At 41.7% G+C, this 22,189-nt stretch overlaps 1 protein-coding gene across 1 annotated transcript in view; it reads right to left on the bottom strand.

Annotated features, from left to right (window-relative positions):
- Positions 1 to 22,189, bottom strand: part of syne1a (spectrin repeat containing, nuclear envelope 1a) — a 146,359-nt gene that overhangs the window by 109,915 nt on the left and 14,255 nt on the right. Inside the window, exons 2-19 of the mRNA XM_069656525.1 lie at positions 21,541 to 21,602; positions 13,785 to 13,880; positions 13,067 to 13,150; positions 11,067 to 11,087; positions 10,712 to 10,804; positions 8,774 to 8,955; positions 8,477 to 8,673; positions 7,771 to 7,883; positions 5,924 to 6,031; positions 5,362 to 5,499; positions 4,795 to 4,959; positions 4,534 to 4,646; positions 4,216 to 4,384; positions 3,890 to 3,986; positions 1,937 to 2,142; positions 1,302 to 1,466; positions 675 to 827; positions 131 to 274 (exon numbers count right to left, since the gene is read on the bottom strand). Of these exons, the coding sequence (XP_069512626.1) occupies positions 131 to 274; positions 675 to 827; positions 1,302 to 1,466; positions 1,937 to 2,142; positions 3,890 to 3,986; positions 4,216 to 4,384; positions 4,534 to 4,646; positions 4,795 to 4,959; positions 5,362 to 5,499; positions 5,924 to 6,031; positions 7,771 to 7,883; positions 8,477 to 8,673; positions 8,774 to 8,955; positions 10,712 to 10,804; positions 11,067 to 11,087; positions 13,067 to 13,150; positions 13,785 to 13,880; positions 21,541 to 21,602 (2,306 nt within the window). The remainder of the gene's footprint in view (positions 1 to 130; positions 275 to 674; positions 828 to 1,301; positions 1,467 to 1,936; positions 2,143 to 3,889; positions 3,987 to 4,215; positions 4,385 to 4,533; positions 4,647 to 4,794; positions 4,960 to 5,361; positions 5,500 to 5,923; positions 6,032 to 7,770; positions 7,884 to 8,476; positions 8,674 to 8,773; positions 8,956 to 10,711; positions 10,805 to 11,066; positions 11,088 to 13,066; positions 13,151 to 13,784; positions 13,881 to 21,540; positions 21,603 to 22,189) is intronic.

Below are 22,189 nucleotides of genomic sequence, written 5' to 3'. Positions count from 1 at the left end.
CAGAGACACAGAAAGTGACAACAGTGAGTGATTAGAAGATTAAAAAAAATGTCTCAGGTGAGCTTCCTGCTCTAAAGGAAAGGCTAGAGATACATACTACATACATGCTTCAGATGTAAATGATAACTACCTTACTCAGCTGACTTTTGGCTGTTGCCATAGTTGCCATGACCCTCGCAGCCTCATCCTGTGGCGCATCCTTGGCAAGAAGCTGAGCACTGCGGGCAGCCAACTTGTATTGTGTCTCCATGGAAACAACCTTTTGCTTGGTATTCTGGGATGAGACGTGGAGGCAAAGGGTCACTGTAGAAATCCTTAAATTGAATGCACTTCCATCAAAACTGCTTTTGGTGCTAAATAACTGTGTAAGATTGTTGTCTGCAGCTCTGACATCAAAAGGATAAAAGTATGAATTTAATGGGAAGTAAAACAACCTGGAAGATAATGAAATTATTTAATATGGTGTGTTTGTGTGTATGTCATTTGCTGTTTACATATTCTAAATATCAAAATATGTTCTGATCCACCTTGGAACTGGGTCATAGGCCCCTTTCTCGCTAAAGTCCAGATGCGAATCAGTGAATCCGTGATCCTTGTTATGATTCACTACCTGAAGATTAGAAACTGAGCAACAGAGCTGCTATCATGGTTGTTGAATCTGGAGCTTCTCTCACCTCCACGTCCTGCAGAAAGGCTCTCACGTTGAGGAAAGACACCTGAACAGGAGCGTTGAGCTTTGCCTCTGCTGTGTCCAGCAGCTCTTTGAGGGCCGTCACAGCCTTCAGATGGTCTTTTCTCCACTTCTCCAGCTCATCTGCACGGGCATACTGCAGCAAACGAAAGCACTGATTTTATTATAAGATGTGGAATGAGAGAGATTACCCTGACCCTTGACCCTTGTCCCATATGTGTTTATGTTTCTTACATCTCATTTACTGTCCTCGCCTTCTTCTGTATTCTTTGAAGTGCGTATATGTGTCGTCTTGCTTAACTTTATGTTAACTATATCTTAAACTTGTGGCTTTTCTTCTACTGTATTTGTTTTTGTTATATTGTCCTCTGAATTTCCTGCTTTTTGCTTGGTTAACATTTTTTGAACTCTGTTTTAAAAAGTAGAAAAATAGAACCATATGCGGATACACCTTTCTTAAAACTATTTTGTCTTTTTTATGACACTATTTTATGATTTAATCAGCTAGAAACCCTATGTATATTCACATGGAAATACAGTTTAATCCAACTCTGGCCTTCCTCTGACAATCTATACGGTAGTTTTTGTTTGCATTTTGTGTTTTTTTTACTTGTTTGACTTTGAGGAAGAGGTCTCTCCATCGTCCGTTCAACAGAAGAAGCTGCTGCTTCAGTTCAAGCGACATGGTCTCATCACATGTTTCAATAAGGAAGTTCCCCGCGTCGTTCATGGCGGCGTGCTGATCCATCCAGTGGCTGAGATTCCTGAAAAAGTCCTGGAAGAGAGACAGACAGACTCATTAATAAGAGGGACGCAAGGAAATTAATAGAAACAAAGAACAACACAAAGGACGAGTGTCAGCAACAAAGACGGCGAGTCAGAAAGGAAACAAAGAAAGGTATTCAAAGATAGAAACAAAGAGAGGACAATAAAAAAACTGGGGTAATTAGCTGTCTAATCCTTGGTGGGGATGTGAATCTGAGGTAACCATGGCAATGTGACAACTGGAATATCCTTAGTGGCTTGTTGTAAGTCAAGGAGATCATTTGATACTTGAGTGGAGACTGCTAATAGGATTCCACTTAGAAGACCGAATGCTTGAAATTAGGCTGACGTACATTTGATTGCTAATAATCAGAGGCAGTCCATCAAATAAATGCGAGTCTGAGGGGGCGCTTAATCTGTCCACTAAAAAATAACAGTATAGGGGGAGGTTTCCTACAGTTATAAGAGTCTATCTCATACCCGTTTGGTGTTTTCTGGCTGGCTCAGGGCTTCCTCTGCATCCTCCAGCCAGGCCTGCAAGGAGGCCACGGTGGCGTTGTACCTCTCCCAGTTGGACAGCACCTCCTCCAGCATGCTCCTCACACTGCGCACCTCCATGGACAGACTCCTCCACTGGGTCACTACCTCCCGCATGAACCTGCGCACTCCCATCTCACCCTCATCCACTGAAGGAGAGATACAGCAACATTTACAACAACAACATTGGCAATGGTAATCCTGCTTCTACCATCACTGCTCCACCAGCTCTATTCCTACTGCTTGTATAACATTATTGCATATTTATATGGATTTTGTCAGGGGTTTTAAAGAGGGGGTATTATGCTGCTTCACATTTTAAGACATATATATAATGTTACAATGTTGGACGTACTGAACGTGGGTGAAGTTTCACATCTGTAGGTAACAGAATGTTAATCCCAGGGCTTCTCAGCTCAGTCTGCTGGCTGCTGTGAACGTCAGGTTTCACACTGTTTTTGTGACATCACAAAGTGCAGCCTCAGCAGGCTTCAGAGAGCTGGCCAATCAGAAGAAAGTGGGCTTGTAGGGGCGGGGTTTCTTAAAGGGACAGAGCTGACTGAGTCGTTTCAGGCAGAGGCTGTTGAGTTTTTTTAACTGTAAATTAAAAAAAAGCTACCGCACAGGAAATTAGCTCAATACCCCCCTTTGAATAACAAAACCTTACTCTTCAAAATAAGATGCTCAAGACATAAAACCTGTTCTTGCTCAATTCAATGCATGCAGAAGCCACAGCCTCACGTTGTCAAGTAGCTCAAGGTGGCTAATTTTTAGCAAACTTTAGGTACATATTGCTGTATATTTGTTAGTAATAAGTCAGTTTGATGATTTGTGGACTCTCCTCTAATCATGTTACTCTTATATAAGTTTTAGCAATCACGTATACATTTATATAACTGTCACTTTTGCCTCCTTTTAGGGCAGAAGACATATGTTTCATGTATTCATAGAAACACCAGACAGAGAGCAAATGCAGGCTGATGGAGCCACATGCCTTTAAATAAAAATCTCTGACCTCAAAATCTCTCACTACAGGGAGATGCAGTATCTTTGCTCATGTGTGTGATGTCATTGGTAACACAGCTCTGGTCTCAGAAGGCCTGCACTACAAAATATTGTCAGGCAGCGTGGGGCTGATAAATGACCACACTAACATACAAATATCCAGTTTCAAATACATTTTAATAATATAGTTCTGTGCCTTTTAATAGTGCATTAGTAGTCAAGGACTTCTTTCCAATGCCACACTGAGACTTTAAAGATTCAAATGACCCTTCATCCAGCCAATCAGAGCCAATGAAGCTAACTAACAGCAAGGTTCATGCTGGTGTAGCGATGGAGGGGATCTCTTCATTTGTGAGGTCGACCAATCAAGCCTCACATGTCCTGATTTCTCGTCACACCTCACTTCTCTGCACTGCATACCCTAAAGCAGCACAACCCTGAAACTTAATGAAACCAACAAGCTAGCACAGTTTGCGCCCAGAGACCTGCAGAAGTGGAGCAGCCCCTAACTAGCAAATGGGGTCGTATTCCCCACTGAGAGCTGGGAGTGGAGGAACCTCATTTAGCTGTAGCCTGCAGACTCTCCCCCTTTCTACCAGGCTGTGAAACCAGACAGGGGCAAATTGCGCCGCATGAGAGAGAAGCTCATTTGTTTTTGAGTTGGCGACAGCCGAGATAAAGTTAAGGTATGTGGACTATGTTGGATATTAAGTACCAATCAATCTCAAATAAAAGCAGCATTAGAAATATAAGAGAATAGCCACAAAGTCTGGGTGGTTTGACAACTGTGACAAATCTATAAAGAATGTTTTTGATCCAGCAACATTATTCCAAGAGGGAAACTTTATATACTATATATTATAACATGAATTTACTGTGTACACTTCTTACCTGAGCTGTCAGCATTGACGTAGGCCTCAGCAGACTGTTTCAGGGACTGGAACAATGCCTCATATGTTTCAAAGAAGCGTTGCTTCTCCACAAACGACTGATTAAGACAGAATCAAATAGGAAACTGTTACTAAGCGTGATGTAACACGATGACGGTAACATCATAATAAATGCTAAATTAAAGCTAATAATCATATACTGACTTTTATCCAATTACATACAAAAAATAAACAATCTTACTTACTAACTTTCAGAATCCGCACACTGTAGGATTCAGTTAACATTTAAGTACATATAATACAGAGTGAGTCAAAGGCTGAGCTTACAACATAGTTGTGGAGCATCACTTCTACAGACTCTTGTCGGCCGTATTTTATGATCCAGGATTTGAGCTTGGACTCTGTGAGAGTGAGGAAGGCCTGCATGTGGTGCTGGTTCTCCATGAATTCCATTCGAGCCAAGTGTATGCTGGAAGACGTCGAGACAAAGTTCATCCTAAAAAAGGCAGAGTTCACAAAGTGTATCAGACCTACAGCTTTACACGCACACTGAGCTTTTATTGTGAAAGCAAGAGAAATCATAGTCATAGTTTACTAAATATAACTCTTAACTTAACAATGTTTTTACTGAATTATCTTTATTACCTCTCAGCCATGTCTTGGAGCTGGTCGGGTGGAACGGAGACTCCATCAACACTTCTGTCTTTATGGATCCTTTGAAAAACCTGCTGGTGACTCTCCAAGCTCTTTAACACATCCTGCACAGTGTAAATACACACAGCATGTGAACACAGGAAAACAAACAACAAATAGGTTTTTCAAAAGTCTCCAAAATATTTGTATTTGCACACCCTAGTTGTATTTTTTTCTGCAATATGCGTCTCCTGTCTGCGGCTTCATGCTAACCTTGTGCTGCTCCAGAGCTCTGTGGACAGTGGTGGCTGTGACGTCATGTGCCTGCTGGACGACGATCTCTTGCCGCAGGGCTCCTTCGGCCTCGTGCAGCCACGCCCCGACCATGTCCAGAGGAGTCGGGAGAGACCTGTCTAGGTGTAGATGCCAATCCAGGAGCTGAAAGAAGACACACAGCTGAAATAACTGAAATAAACAAGCAAACACTACAGGCAGACGGACTGGGAGGGGATCGTCACGCAGAGAAACACTGTGAGCAACGTGCGATTTTGCCTCACCACCAATTAAAGCACAAAAGTGAAAGCACATTACCTGCTGATAAGACAATTACAGTAAAACTAGTAATCATGTGCTGAAATTAAACAGTGAAGCTAATTCATATAGATTGTTCTTGCTTCACCAGTCTGTGTCTAAATTTAATTAGCTAAATTATTGATCAGCGGGAGACAAAATGCAAACAAACTGCAGTGTTTCTGAGTCAGCTGAGTCTCCGGCAGTCTGAATACTGTCGCCCTAGCACTCTTAAAACAGATGCAACAATTACATCTTTAGTTCTCTCACCCTATTCGAGACCCTTTCCCAGGCCTGTTTGACCAGAGCCTGATCCACAGTCAGGATCCCGTCCTTCTGAGTGGACTGCAGAGCTCCCTCCACCTGCTTCCGCCTCATCTCCAACTGGACACGCAGACTCTTGAACAACTGTAGAGGGAAGAGTGTCATCTGTTTTCAGCTCTCTGTCATTTGTGAAATTATGTCAGAATATTATATACAGACATCAGAAAGTGCTCTCTGAGGGGGGTTACAACCTCCTCCAATTGGTATTTAATCAGACCCTGATAAAATCTGTAGCTAATTGCCTCTGAATGCTGTCCGTCTCCAGATTCCCAGACTCTCCTGAATAATGTGCAAAGAAAGCAGGGATATCCCACATGCTGCTGAATATGGAAAGTATCCTGAGGCTTGGTGGAATAAGCCAGATTGACTGAAAATATGACTGCCGCCGCCTGATCCCCACAGTGTAATGCAACTGATTAAGCTAATAATAGGAGCGTCTGTGCCCAGTGTGCCCAGTATAAGCTGCACACACACCAAGACACCCAGACACACACACACACGCACTAACCTGGTACTGTTGAGCGAGATTGCCCTCAGTCTCCTGGGCCTGTGTTGCGTCTCTCTCCAGCTGGTCGAGCCACATTTTGAGCTCCCTCAGGCTCTTTCGCTGCTCTCTCTTTAGGAGGCCGGGATGGTGCAGGGGGTGGCGGGGTGAACAACGGGTGGAAAGATGGACATGGAAATGGGGAAGTGCAAAAGGGAAATTAAAAATGAGAGAGAGAGCAAGCAAGAGAGGGATGTTTGAGTGATGGATGACAGGACGGAGGGAGGATGGGGGTGATAGAGAGGGCATGTGCCGTTAAACATGTGATCTCCTAATCCTCTGTGTCTCCCTGTAGGACAAAACGTCAAAAATCCACAGCTGCCAAAAACACTCAGCTTAAACAGGGTACTTTGTCTAAGACCCCCTACGAACATTTCACTGGATTTTAAGTTACCATGACGACAACATTATGCTGCTGAAAAGCTTGGGAGATAGTCTTTTTAGTTTGAGAGCTGTTCACTCTCGGTCTTTGGAGTATTATCACTCCACATTAGGGATTTCAAACTTTATTCTGTCTGACAGCCTAAGTCGTTAAAATAGATTAAGCTAATGCTAAAGGGAAGCAGACATTATCCGTTATATTGTAGTCACCACTTGTTTGAATAATTTAACAACCAGTGTTTCAGTTGCTTTTTATTTCCCAAAATAACACTTTGTTGTTTTTATGTAAAAACACAAAGGCTAATTGACCTCAATTCACAATCACGATGAACATTAGCGTGTTAGCAAGAACTCTCAACAGAGAACAAAGCAACTCAACAACCACCAAAGGGTTTAATCAGCGTTGTAAAACAACAAAACACAGACAGCGAGCAGTTAGCGTGGCTTTACAACACAACACAGCTCCTGACACTGTTAACCTTAAAAACAGGCAACCTCTATTCACAAGCTTTCCATCAAACACGCTGTATCAATGCACACTGCCAATGCCAGAGGCTTTCATTGTCATGCTAATGGAACCAGGAGCCATAGCGCTAGGTGGTAACGTTAATAAATGGTAATATCACGTCTTATTATACCGGACTTCCTTTTGTTATCGGCTCGGGAACCCTGAGGCAGGAATATCATAGCTAAAGAGCCGATATTAGCATGTAGGCTGTTTTTGACATGGGAAAACAGTGTTTAATCCCAGCAATATGTTGTACAGTAGGCATGTGATTCTGTAATCCAATAGAGGGAGGCAGAAAAATCACCATAAATCAAATTTATATGGAAACCATGAATGTGCATGGATGCTAATTGCATTGGGCTGCGGAATATGATGGAAAACCTGCCCCTGGGACCTTAACTTACTACATAACCTACCTCCAGCATTTCCTCTATATCGCGAGGAGCATGACCATGCTGTAGGACAGAGGTCAGCACAACAACCACAGGAAAGCAGTCACCACACAAAAACACCAGAGAGAGAAAGACAAGGAGAGATGTGCAACAAGGAAAGACATCAAATAGGCAACACACTGCAAGACCTGACTCACATGACATGAGCGAAATTGTTGTTTGTTTTAACCTACTTTAAATGTCAGATAAGCAGGAGGGTACTGCGTCACAACTTTTTAAAAGCATAAGTAAAAATAAGTAATTAATATTCCTGTAATTGCTCTGACTTTTACTGCACATTTGTAGGTTAAAACAAGCATCACACACAATCTAAAAAGGCCCAGCAACACAACAAAGACAAAATAGCATCCATTAACATGTAATTTGCTGAAGATCGACATCAGAAGAGAGACACAAAACATACATGATGCAGAAAGAGAGAGGACATTGAATGGCGTATCCGGACTGAGATAATTCTGACAGCTGGTTACCTCTTCTTCTTGCTGCCCGTCTGAATCGCTCTGCTTTCGGTCAGGATGATGCTTCAGGAACTGGGCTACGTACGTCATAATGGATTTCTCATCAGGCTTGTCAACATCGACATCTAAGGAGGCAAGCAAATGAATGTAATCAGAAGTCAAGTTATCAAGTTGAGGCCAGCTGATGAACAGTTCTCTCATACAGGAAAATAATTGGAATTGAAAATAATTTAGAGACACACAAGTGGCACCTTGAATGAACACAAGCTTTCGCACATTAGGTCGATGTGCAAGTTTTGTTTGGAGCTTCCAGCATGCTGAATCTCATGGCTTAATGGACCTTAATTATGCTGATGTCAAGCTTGATTTGTCAGGGTTCATCGTGAAGGGCAGGCGTGAAGAGGCACAGATGGTGTTTCAGAGTGACACTGAGATGCATATCTGATCCATCAAGATTATTATTATTTCAGCATTCTGATTAGAAAACAGTCTATATGGTGAAAAGCTTTACTTTAATATGAGTGAGTGACACAGAGGTCACAATGTTCGCTATTAAAAGATAATACAGTGGAGAGAAAAAGGGCAAATGTGTTATATAAGTTTGATCCCATGATGTTGTACATACGTCATTAGATATTCTAAACAAGAGCTGTTCAGTTCAGGCTTCATCAACTTAATGAAAACGTCCCCATAATATGTGATTGAAAATGTTGTTTACCCTCTGGGTCAAGAAGTTGAGGGATGCCCAGCTCTTTCTCAGCCATTAAGAAGGCTTCCTGCAGATTTTCCCGGTTGGGCCTCCTCCAAACATGCTCCATGTCCACTAGATTTGGCCGAAGGGCATGGATAACTGCAAAGAACGCTAACCCTGTGCGCCAACTGGGGCCGAAGTCCTTCACCTCGAGCCCCAGACGTCTATAAAGAATAGAGCATGAACAGAATTTTAAAGCAGATGAAAAAAGCACATTAGTTTTGAGAGAAGAAAAGCATTAATTTGTGAGGAAGTCTATGTTACTTGGTGGCTGTGTGCTGGACCCATCTCAGCAGGGCCTTTCTGGCTCCGCCCTGTGGAGGTGGGAGGGGTTTTCTTTTGACAGGTGGGCTGGTAGTCTCAGTGCTGCTGGTGGAGCTGTCCAGTGAGGAAGTGCTGCTGGACAATGCCTGAAGTGCTGGTAGGCTACTGGTGAGCTCTTCAATCTAAAAGAATCGGAACCCAAAGGAAAAAAGATCAAGCTAGCATACCTACTTCCTTAGTTAGGAATCAACATTACGTTGTTAATAACTACAGGAGATCTCGGAGAGTGCAGAACTTAGCCAAGGACAAAGGTCCAGTTTTCTACGCCATGCAAATCTGCAAATGCAACCAGTGAATGTCATATCCGCTATTCTTGCATGCTCAAGACTATGATCCACTACTTATTGCATATTTGTGAGTTGGATAGTATTAAACAATACATTTAAACAATGGTATTACATTTTGGTAAATATTATGCTCATTAGTCTAATCTACTGTTGATTACTTGTTAGTGAGTCCTGTCAGATCTGGTCCAAAATGTAACTGGCCCAACAACCTTCCAACAAGCTTTATGAAAATCAGGCCAGTAGTTTTCCGTTATCCCACTGACACACATACAAACAAACAGCACCAAAAAGGTGCAAGGTAATAATGAGCTTAATCATTTGGTTGTATTATGTAATTGTATTTGTGTTGGATTTTTACAATCGATGAAGCTGACGTCCTTCAGCAAAGCTCAGCACTTATAGACATACAAGCTATCAACTTCATGATCAAGTAGCTTTTAATACTGTTGTGGTCCAGTCAGCAGGTTAACACTGGGGCACTCCAGAGTTGAAAGTCTTGACTGAGGGTGAAATACTACAGAGGAGATCATCTGCTCTTTGCTATTTCTTGATTTTTTCCTAATTCTTATGTGCATGAGCATGAGCATGAATGTTGATGTTAAACATCCCCTAGAAATCATGTTATGTAGTAAATGTGGTGGAACAGAATCGCAATTCAGTTGACAAATGGTGACATATGTGATACCCCAGAGCCTGGATGATATCAACAATCACAAAATGTATTATTAGACTTCAGCCTCGCCATCTGGTCAGTTGTTGAAGATTTATCGCTGTACACAAATAATCTACTTCTCAGTTTCCTTTCTTCTGCCAACAAACTGAGTCTGCCAACAGCTCCACTCAAAACAATCCATAAACATCACTTTGCGATGAAATACATCAATATGTCAGTAAGTGGATAAGTTAATTTTCCACTCCTGTATATTTCCTTTATTTAATATCTTTATGTTTGCTGCAGTAGCAGTGATCTGCATGTGCTGATGTTGCTAAGAGACTGTAGAACTGTGATTAAGTTTTTGTTGATCTGTGCATGTCTGAAACGCCTGAGGTAGCAACTTCTCGTTTTCAGTGGGGATGCTATCGAAGATGGATTGCTCCTGTCTTAAATTTCTCTACTGTAAAAACGAAATGTTATGACTATAACTTCTGTTCCCTGAAGAAGAGGAATGAGGTACAACACATATAGTATGGATATAATTATGCCCTCATACGACTGTATATGTGTTGTACCGAGTTAATCGACTGAAAGGGACCGAAATGTTATGATTATAACTTCTGTTCCCTGAAGAAGAGGAACACATACAGTATAAGGGTGATATCCCATATTATACGTGTTGTACCGAGTGAATGGACTGACAGGGAACTGCTTAGCTTTTTGCAAGGTAGAAAGACATCTTGACATTAAACTGATTTGGGCCTTTGCACATTTCTTATTGGATATTGGCAGCCAGGTTCACACCATAAAATGTAGTCAGAGCAACTTTCTTCTCCTTGTTTTGTCCCATTGTTTCAACTTGTTTTTATATATATTTAGCGAAGTAAGTGTGTGTATTTTAGTTGGTATGTATGTAAATAAACGTTGTGTTGTTACCTGGAAATAGAGGATGATGGTCCACATCAACCCCAACACAATTGACGGCCGTCCATCAACAATGTCTGTGGAGTTGATGTTCACCAGCTTGATCTGTGTCCAAAAAACACACACACGATATTTCAATATCTCATAGGACTTTATACATTTAGATTGCACTTCACTATAATCTCATACATACAGATTAAGTGCACCCAATTTCCCCCAATCGGGTAACTCTAACAGACATATGATTACAAAAAATGAACAATATAAAACATGAGCATAATCCTTGTCACTACAGGATGCAGATAATCCCAAACCAATCTATTCCATTTCCTGAACAAACAAGCGCTGTAATGTCATGAATACTGACCGGAGATCCTCTGTAGGCGGACTGGAGGGCAAAAAGAAGAGAGAGTGTATTTAGAGGGAGTCCAGATGTGTTTGATTGAAAGTGGACACCTCATTGAGTGTGAGATAGCAGATACTGTAGCATCTCTGAGGTGAGATAACTTGAGTGGTTGGCTGAGAGGAAAGATCTATCACCACTACACAGGCATCAGGGATTATATCCAGCAGAGATGGACGGAGAGAGAAGGATGCAAGGAGGAGGAGAGGCGAAAGAAAAGGAAGGACTGTACATACTGATATGAAGAAGTATTCTATATTATCACCCTGAGGGTTATATTACTGAAGCGCTGCAGCACAACAGGTCATCGCATGGTAATAATACATGTAACTCAGGACATGTGATCAACAAGGAGGGGGCAGGCGAGGGCAGCATGGGACAGTGGCTGATAAGAATACATGCAATATACTGTTTCATATTAGAAAACACAGCAGGTTATCACTGCAACTCAACACAGTGGTGGGAGGCTGGAAATGTAAATGGAAGTGTACAGGTTACCAGATAGTATCAGTTCATTGGTAGCATCCATGTGAAGGTAAACCGTCTGTTAACCTCCGTCAGTCAGTTAATTATTCAACTGTCTGAAAATTATCTGCTTTAATTTGTGAGAATTAATTGTTAACGTAATTTTGTAAAAGGTAAAAAAAAAAATGCTACCTTTCTTTGTTTTATAGCATGAGAAAACTATGACTCTGCACATGGTGTATGAGCACCTCTTTTTATGGGTAATAAAAATCAATGCTTTTTTCTAAAGCTTCCATGTCATGTGATCCAGTGTCCTCAAATCAGTGTCTAATGGCAATACTCACTTGGTCAAATAAGACATCATTATCATCCATCCATCCATCCATCAATCCATCAATCATCCATCCATCCATCCATCCATCCATCCATTCATTCATTCCTTCCTTCCATCCTTTTATCATCCATCCATCCATCCACCCATTTATCCATCCATCCATCCATCAATCCATCAATCATCCATCCATCCATCATCCATCCATCATCAATCCATCCATCCATTTATCCATCCATCCATCCATCCATGCATTTATCCATCCATCCCTCCATCCCTCCATCCATGCATTTATCCATCCATCCATTTATCTATCCATCCATCCATCCATCCAACCATCCATCCATCCATCCGTCTGTGTATGTTTTGGACCATTAGTCAGACAAAGCATGCAATGATTCCTTGTTTTCTGACACTTTATGATTAAATAAAAATATAACTGATGAAATGACAAACATCATACTACCACAGCTCACGATACAGACATGAGAAAGGAACGTGTATCAGGCATTAAGTGATCGGGCCTCTAAAGCTAAATGTAAATACAGTCTAGACAGACATTCGATTTACACACAGAGCATATTTACATTTAATTTTCTACACACATAGATTTACGCAGTCACACACACACACACATATACAGCAGAGTGCCCACTCTCGTCTCATCTCTACTGCAGATTAATGGTGTAGGATTTATGGTTTTAACCCTGTCACACTTGAGGAAGACAAATCAATGTCCCTGCAGACGCCAGCTCATACTTATGGCTTTATTTATGTATATCCAAGGACGAGCTGGGGGAAGTTTCAAGAATGCTCAACTCTTATGGAGGGGCTGTAGATGCAGTTAGATAATTACACACATTGAGCATATTTAAATGTAATTCTGTCAAAAGTTTTTCATGATTTAAAGGCAGCCAAACGAATAAATGAACACCAATTTAATGAAGATGAAATGTGAACAAAGTCAGCAAAAATATATAAGAACAGAGCATATTGGTTTCAGGGTAAATGGGGGATGTGGGAAGGTTGAGAGGGTAGGAATCGGAGGCGGGTCACACAAGGTCAGGATTCCATGTGTACCTGCAAGGCAGCAGCTGAGCAGGGAGAGCACCAGGAGGGGTAAAACACAAAGGGGAAAAAACATAAAAAGAAGGCGCTGAACTCTTACCTTCCTACCCTCCAGGAAGGTGAGAGCTGTACCGATATTGGCGACCCAGTGGATCCTCTTTAGCTTCTTGCCCTGCTCACATTGCTGGAAGAAAAAAGGTAAACAAAGAAGATGGAGAGGATGACAAAGAGAAACAGAGAGAGGGGGAAAAACAGTGTGGTTTTAAATGCTTTAGAACAAGTATAGGAATTATGATGGGAGATTGGTATTACTACAGTGTAGACACGATCAGCAAACACAAATACAGTTTAAAAGGATCAAAGAATAAATCAGGAATAAGGTGAGAAAGATCCAATCAAAGTCGTGTTTGACTATAAACAGCTAGATCAATAAGACATGGACAGCTTAGACCTGAGGCGATATTGGCAAGGTAAAATCCTCAAGATGTGCGCCTACGTCTGTGTGTGAGTGTGTGAACTATGATCTGTCCTTGTTAATCTGGCCTTTCCTATTCATTCAAACATCCAAATAAAAGCCGATCAATGATCCATCTAATTTTGTCTCTTATTTCACATGCGCTGCATTAAGCCTCGAGCTTTGTCCAGATCTGTCAAAAACACTCAAAGTGAAAAAAATGAATAACTCCCTTTGTTATCCGACAAGTGAGTTCCCTGTTAAATCTGCTCCAGTTAAAATTTAATCCACAAAGATCAGAGGATATGAAGTGCTTGAAGTCTGTGGCCAAATCACATGCTGGAGAAATGACCATGAGACTCACCAGTTTCTGCCCGGAGAGGACTTCCAGCAGGGCCAGCAGCATCACACCATCCTTGATGTCCTCGAACAGGTCTGTCACCACCAGAGGAGGGACACGCTGTATGAGGAAACAAACATACACGTGGCCTTTATTGTGAAAATGTTTTTTTTGCCTTTATTATGTAGGAAAGCTGAAGAGAGACAGGAAATGTGGGGAAGAGAGGGTGGGCGATGACATGCACCAAATGATCGGTAGATGGGGAGTCGAGGCTGTGATCAGTGCGTCGAGTCGAGTGGCCTGAGTACATGTGGCGCCTGCTCTACCAATACCCCTTTCTCACCAAAATCATCGTGTTAGCGCAGGTTTTTCAGACCCGCGATGATGCACTAATAGATTGTCTCTTTTCCCCATTGTCGGTGAAGTATACTCCTTTCGTTCTCTTTTCTGCTGCTACATCGCCTGACGTCACAAACGCGCCCGAAACAGGGTTAGTAAACAATGAAGATTATACGGTGGTTAGGGTCTTTATTGTATCTATTACTCATTCAGTGTATTTATTAAACTCGGCGCAGACAAGTTTGGAACGATGTTTGAGCGCTGCTTGGACAGAGACGGGCAGAATTTGTAGCTGAGATGAAAAGGAGTCGCAGGAGTAACAGACGGAGCATAGCATCGCGCCGGAAAGGAGTCGGAGCTGAGGCGATAATTACCCGGGTCTACTGTGGAGTCTGAATGCTGATTGTAACCTTTCACACTAAGCAAAAGTGTGGATGTTAGCGGGTGTTGGTGGGTTTTTTGACCAGTGGGAAAGGAGCTTAACTGAGCTAAACCAGCACCCCGATCTTAGTCTTTCTAAACAATATGCTTAAAGAAGTAGCCATAAAAATGGTGTCATGCCTGGGAGGGATGGTTAAAGTTATGGTTGTGGCAAAACCCAACAATATTTCTAGGAACAACTTTTATAACGCAGGAGAGATTTCTGAATAGGTGCTTTGTGCCTGGGCATGATTAGTTACATAAACTCACTGTTTACATGAACGTCACAAGCAATAATCTCACACAAAGCTTTTACAGTTGTCTTGGAATGCAAAAACATGGGATTTCAGTCTTAACAGCTCCTGCAATGTGCACGAAACTATAAGGCAGGAAGCAAATTTCCAAACATTATCCTTCTCTAAGTGGCACAGCGAGTAAATAAACCATAATACAATAATATATTACACTGTAAGATGTTAATTTCAGCTTCTGAAACATGGAAAGGAAATCCTACTAGAACCAAAAAGCCCCCATAGAGTTTGGCTGTACCGAGAATTACTGACAGCTCGAGTCAGCCATAAGCAGAGGCTCAGCGGGCTCTGAATGGGGTCCTCAAATCCTAAAATATGCTGATGATTTCAAACTGTATCCTTCTCATTGACTTCTCTCCTGACCTGACACAGACTTCTAGACTCGGGGAAATCCACATATCTCTATGTTTCTTGCCGGCGCCACATCAAGGATTTCTCTTAAAGCACAGTCACATGCTGGGGCTGAGGAGAGGTTTAGAGGGGGGGGCATTCAGACGAGCGAGCCATTCACAGGGAGATTAGCGGCAAAAGGGAGTGAGGGAGAAAGAGAGACGCGGCGACGTGTGCACGAGTGTGTCTGTGTTAGCACGTGCAAGCGCAGTGTGTGTGTGGTGAGAGGGAGACAAACATACAACCCCTCAGCATCGTAGATACGCCAGAGAGGGGTATAATTGAGTAGAAAGAGTGGCAGCGAGAGAAATGATAGAAGGCAACGAGAGAAGGGACGCTAACCCCACGTCTTTCAAAATTAATTAGCAAATACAGTAGCTCTTCTCGCTAATTCCTCTTCTAATGTCATTTCATGGCTGTGGATATTAGACTATCCAGACAGCACTTGTGCCCCTATCATACAGTGACAGAAGAAACACTCGCAAAGACCCCTTCAAAGGGGATGAATTACACTATGAGCTAATTGAAGTTAAATTTACCTATTTGTTCATTATAATCCAGAAGCTAATGAGGAAATTTCTGACTAATTACAAAATAAGAAAGTAATATCCATTTCCTCTGCTCAGCCACATGAGCTAAAAAAAATAAATCAAGGGCTTAATGAGCTAATTACATATGAGTGTCTGGGCCATAATTGATTGTGAGCAGAGGAGTTTCGGGATGTGCGTCTGTCTGCGCTCTCATGTTATTCCCATGGTACGCTTCACTCGGTGGATTCCAAAAGATCAACAGCATGAAAGACAGAGGGAGGGGCCGAAACAAAGAGGACGCTTTCATTTTGGATTGCAATACATCCTGTATGAAGGAGCAATTGACACCAGACGCCTATTTTCCATTTGAGGACTTATAATAGGACCATATTGTTCTTAATAATTCTAACTTTTAACATTAGAGGAGGCTATACTTGGGCAAAATCCCACTTAACTCTCTCTAGTACAGGATGATTCATTTTTAAAGGTCCTATGGCTGCTAGCAAGAAATACATGTCACAGAAAAGGCTATAGACAAGCCCTGCATTTGGCAGTCAAATAAACTGTATGTGGAAATTTACCTTTACCTACAGATTAATAAATGAACATGTGAAATTAAGGAAAACTTGACTACAGGAACTCACTTCATTACTCACTATCTAATTTAATCGAAAACAACAGCCATTAATTCTATTCTTTGAAGCTTATACTTTTTAATTGTGTTTGTGGACACTTCTGGACAGGTGATTATTATTCTTCATATACATCATTGAGGTTGGTGTGGGTGGTGGTTGTACTGAGGAACATCTCCAAATATAAAGTTGTCCAGTTTAACACCAGTGTATGACATTGATAATTAAGATGTACTTAAATTAATACCTAAATGAACTTTATTATATTTGTAAAGGAAGAATTTATGGCAGAGCTGCTGTACTTGATTACATTAGATTGTTCAAGTTTACCCAATGAAGCGGCGGGTGAGGGTAAATTTGCCTACAAGAATTATCCCATTACATACGTCGTTCAAAGACCCTATTTCTGTATTATGCTGCTGCTGTGAACCCACTCAGTTGCAAATGTAAATACGGCATCAACCATAGTTTGGCTTCATTCATGATCTTATGTTATCTTATGTTCTATCCGCTGATTTCGTCTCTTTTCTTTTTCTCCCTCTGTAAACAAACCAACGTCAAATTTACCGGACTTCTTTCGGCAGATTGATACGATTACAGTCAGTCCTCCAGATTGTGTGATTAGAGACGCATCCCTAGCAACGGTCAGTTCTTCCTAACAACGGTCTGTTATCAAGAAATAAAAGACCTCGTAAATGCTGTAATTAACCAATCAGAATCAAGTATTTAACACAGCTGTGTCCTGCTAACCCTGGAGGGATTTTCTATGCTAGCAGCTCTGGAAGGCTAACTATGGGCTCAGCAGTGCTGACATCCTTACACTGACAATGCTATTGAAATGATGTTTAGCAGCTTAATTTTTTATAATGGGAGTATAAAGTAGCGCTGAGGCTGATGGGAATGACACTGGTTTCATCAGACAAATAAAACATTTGAACAGATGGTTGATGAGAAATCAAAGAATGAGCGAAGTTATTACAATTCATCATGATTGGAAAATGAATGTCTGGGATGTATGATAGCAATGGAGGAAATGTCTGTCAACTATTAATGTCATTTGAATTCATCCTCTTGAGATCATGAATGTCTGGACTACTACTTTGGATTGAAATGAAATTCAATACAGTGTGGTGGGCCGACAAATTGACAGACTAACTGACTGCCGTCCAACAGAGACTATTATTGACTGCACCCACTGAAGCTGGAAAAGGAAAGAGGAGAGTTGTCAGGTTGAAATTGAAAAATTATGAAGTACATCCTTGTGGCTAAGTTTGCTGAAGCAAACACCATGCACCATGATGTGCCGGGTTTGAGTTCAGTGTGCATGGAGTCTGTCAATCCCCCTCTATACCCCACACTAAAAAACGAAGTGGGGTGGGAGCGGGGAACTGGGCGCTTCGCTTTACTGCCGCTGTAATCTCTAAGAACACTTGGTTCAGTGATTACTTTAGTAAAGCTGTTTGCCCAGAAAACGCCTGAGTGACGAAGGGACCTCCGCTGCTCACACCGGCCACTCCGTAATTAAGCTTTAACCCTCTCAGAGAGGATTTGTCAAAATGGAAACTTGGGGCTCGCTCACTAAATTCTCCCCCCTTGTCACTCCAATGTTGTGTAGGGTGCAACTTTAAAGCCTGGTACTCGCTCGAGAACCTTTTTTATACCAATGGATGCTAAATTATAAAGAATATATGTAATTGAATGGTGTTGAAATGAAAGAAACAACCTTTAAAACTTACAGACCAGCTGCTCTCTTACAGTTTCTACCTCTGGTCTATAGCTGGTGACTTAATCTGGTGAACTACTCCGAGTAATGAGAGTCATTAATCTTCTGTATAAATTACCAGCTTCAATACGTCCTCTCGTAGAAACTCTTTGTCAGCGCTCATAAGACTTCTTTTGTTAGACCTGTGGAGTGGAAAAGTAAGGGGGAGGGGAGTGATAGTGAAAGGAAGCCCTCGCGCTATGTCTCAGCTCACCTAACGATTAATCACATACCTTTAGGCGCTGAATTAAAGACCTGTGATAACTAGAGTGGCCTAATCATCTGCATAGCCAAGGGCGTGATCTATCCTTCTGAGAGTGGCGCTAAACCAACTGTTAAAGCTGCCTCCCGCCCTCCCTCTATCTGTCTGTCCGTCTCTCACATGTCTTTTTTTGCCACGTGTTTCTTTGTAGAGTATTTATGGATGTAAAAAAAGAGCCTAAAGATGCCATTTCATCCCTACAAGTCTACAGAACGACCTCTTTAAGAAACACACCTCCTTTTTACAACGGATCCTCCGCATCAGCTGAATTGACTTTTAGCCCTTACTCATCACAAAGCTCTCCCAACATTAACCGAGCTGCCATGAAGGCCGAGACATTTTTGAAGACAAATATGGGCCAATCAGTGTCACTATGGCAACGTCAGGCATCAGGTGAAAGGGTGAGCTGTTTCATGACGGGAGAGGATGAGGAGAGCGACTAATTTGATCAACTAGGTGGAGAGAAATGTGGGGAACAAACATTGTTATCTCTGCTGACGGAGCTGTGATGGTATCACTAATCCATCGATTAGCCCAATCAGTTAATTAAAGTGGATTTAAAATGAAATCTACAGCATCCCCGTCAAACCTGGTTATTAGTGTTTTTGTTGCAAGAACCAGGCTTCAGTTTACAGTCTTTTGGTCGACTAGATAATTAACCATTTCACTCCAAGTAACGTTAAAGAATAGTTTGACTGTTTTTTGCCTTCTTGTTGAGAGTTTGATGTAAAGATAATTGCCCCTATGAAATCTGTAAATGAAATACGTATCTGGAATGCATCTGGTTAGCTTAGCTTAGCATTAACACTAAAGACAGCTAGCCTGGCTCAGTGTAAAGTCAGCCTGGCAGCCTTGCTTATAGACACATTATATCATGTTTATGTCATCCTCTGTGAAATTTGCCAGACTCTTTGTTGGTTCGGAGTACCTGCAAAACAACTGACAAAGACTCAAGGAAGTTGCTGCTCGTTGCAAGTTGCAGTATTTCACCGAGATGGGCGTGGCTTTGGACGCAACAGTGCACGTGTCAGCGAGCTCTGACTTTAAGTTAACTAGTTGTTTATAACTGTGTAAAGCACTCTGAATTGCTCTATGTATGAATGGTGCTTTATAAATAAACTTGCCTTGCCTTAACAGGTTTCCTTTGAAACAAGCCTCACGTGCGGAGCACTTGGTAACGCTGGCCCCATGGGACTACAAAGAATGAAGTTACCCCAGTCTATTGTTAACGTAGGTCAAATGCTATAACCCCAACATCAGCAGTTTGCCAATACATTTAAAGTGAATTGCACCTTATGTGTGAGAGCTTAATGCCTTGAAAGCTCATTTGGGATGGTGCAAGATGCTACAGTGATAATAGGGTACAGACCCGCTATATTTTTGTTGTTGGACATAATTTAGTCTATATGTCAATATATTTTAGCACTATATAGTTGTTCCTATTTTCCACTATAACCATATGATGGTCAATTTAAGAATCTGTCAACAGTGAGGTAGAAGTAATTTGAAAATCTGCAGGGACGTCTAGTCACGGTTGCCGTTCCAGCAGTACAATGAGCCAGAATCTAAGTGTACTTTCATAAATCAGTGATCACAAAGAAATAAAAAACTAATCTCTGTTTGAAGGTATAATTAGGCGTGAGGCTGTAGGTTTAATCTTGTAGGTTTAATCTTGGAGTTAAGGTAAAGATCAGGCAAAACTTTTTAGGTTACAGTTTTGCTACCTTAACCGAAAAGTGACGAGATGAGCCGAATGTGAGCCCACGAGAACGTGCACCAGGCGCTCAACACTGTGTGAGGCAGGACGTAAGGCACCGCCCCGCGGGTGAAATACCGTGTTTTTAAGGAGTCCCGCAAGAAACATTTTGTCAAAAACCTCCAGTTAAACAGCTATTTCTTGTTTTTCTAATTCATTATATGAATAACAACAAATATTCAAACATTGTTGTATGTATCCAAAAGGTGTTTCCCACCAAAGAGCCCTTTCATAACATTTTCTTTGAACTTCTGTGCCCTCCAGACTCTTTTTTTGTCCTCAAGATACATACATGTGTGTTTGAATGGGGTGTTGTTATGCTTCTCCTTGGTATCTATTCCTCTGAATCCTCTGAATCTTTACCTAATTACTAAAACCCCGGCATTTGACCTGGCCACAGCACAGCAAAAGGACTGTTGCTCTTCTCTACTGGATCAAAATAACTCAATAAATAAACTATGTGTCGACCTTGAACGTTATCAAAAATTCAAGCCGTTTAAGTTCAGGGCTGGGTGTAATTTTCTGCTGGCACGGTCCTGAGACATGATATTTAATATTACGTCAAGGTTTATTCCCTCTTGAGTGCTTTTCAAATGAATTTTCTGCTCCACGTCACCGTGGTTCAAGGCCTCCACAGCTGTCGTACTCAAATGGGAAACCTTGAGAGGAGCGTTGCAGATTGAAAAAACACCTAATTGTGCTGCACTGTGCCATATTTGCCTCGTCCACCCCTTCTTGACAGACTATTCAGGCAGTAATGGGTTAAATTGAAGAGCCTTATGCGGTATAATACACTAATTACACGCATATGATGGCCCCACAGCATGCAGCTGCATCAAGTGTAATTGTTTAGTGTGAGTAACCGATATACTGGAGTCCAAGCTCATTGAGGAGGCAAATGAGGGGCAGTCTTTGAATAAAAACTCATATCCTGAACAATTTAAATTGGTCCATATTGAGATAGAGAGCTTATGGGTTACTTAGACTTAAATTACTGACAGTAGCTTGCAGACAAAAAGATAAACAATGTATTTAAAGCTGTATCGTGAAAGTGATAATTGGAGTGAGAGTAAATCCTCGCTACAAGCTATGTGGGATTGGAGGAGTGGAAAGGGAAATGAGAGGCATGCAAGTCAGAATGAATGTGTGTGTGGCCTTAGCTTGCGTAGTCAGTCCCATGACCAGCTCCACAGTGTGTTTTTGAAATGGAGCAAACATCACAGAGAGCGCCGTTTGCAGAGGGAGTATAGAAAGTCATTCAAAGTGGAAAAACAATGAGATGGGGAAGTTTTCAGTCCACAAACAGCAGCGGCAGTGTTTGTGCAAAGGGACAACACAATGCTGGCAGGAGCAGTGGGAATGAACCAGACTCTCTTACCTTTGCCAAGTGGGAATTGATCCATTTAGTGAATGTCCTCTTCTGCACCGCCTCCTGCTCATCTGTAAATCAGAGCCCAGAGCGTCACTATCAGTCACACGCAATAATAAACAAAGAGGGAATTAGAACACAATCTTCTCATTGTCTATTGTTTAGAGGGTTGATTTGGTTTGCAGAGCGGGGTGGCGACTTTAATTAACTTTGATATCATTGCTTTGTGTCTAATGTGTCTGAGCGCGGTCGAATCATATCATACCTTACACTGATGCGGTAAAGAAGAGGCATTTGACATTTAAAGATGGCATTTTCACAGGCTGGACTCCTCTTAGTGTGGACAGAAAATCCTGCTCTCAGAGATGCCCTTTAGATGATAGAAGGGTAGCGGTTTCGTCCTATACGATGACATGCAGCTCTGCTGTGATCTATAAGAGGATTTTATTCATTTCTGACCACCGTTTGTGAATGCGATCTGTGCTTAAAATAATTATTACCTCATATTAAAGCAACCTTTTTGAACAGATAAAGTAAAGGGCGTTGTTTGTGGTGGATACAGCGATAAAGCTCGTTTAGCAAAGGCACAATCAATAGCATAGATGTCTGCTGTCGATGTCCCCTAAAAAGCCACTTAACTTAAATGAGGACGAGACAT

This window comes from Semicossyphus pulcher, unplaced genomic scaffold (assembly GCF_022749685.1).
Source record: "Semicossyphus pulcher isolate SPU_LCO1_2020_fin unplaced genomic scaffold, fSemPul1.0.p SCAF_11, whole genome shotgun sequence".
In the NCBI taxonomy this organism is placed as follows: Eukaryota; Metazoa; Chordata; class Actinopteri; order Labriformes; family Labridae; genus Semicossyphus; species Semicossyphus pulcher.
Note: the sequence above shows the minus strand (reverse complement) of the source record. Positions and strands in the feature narration are given on the sequence as shown.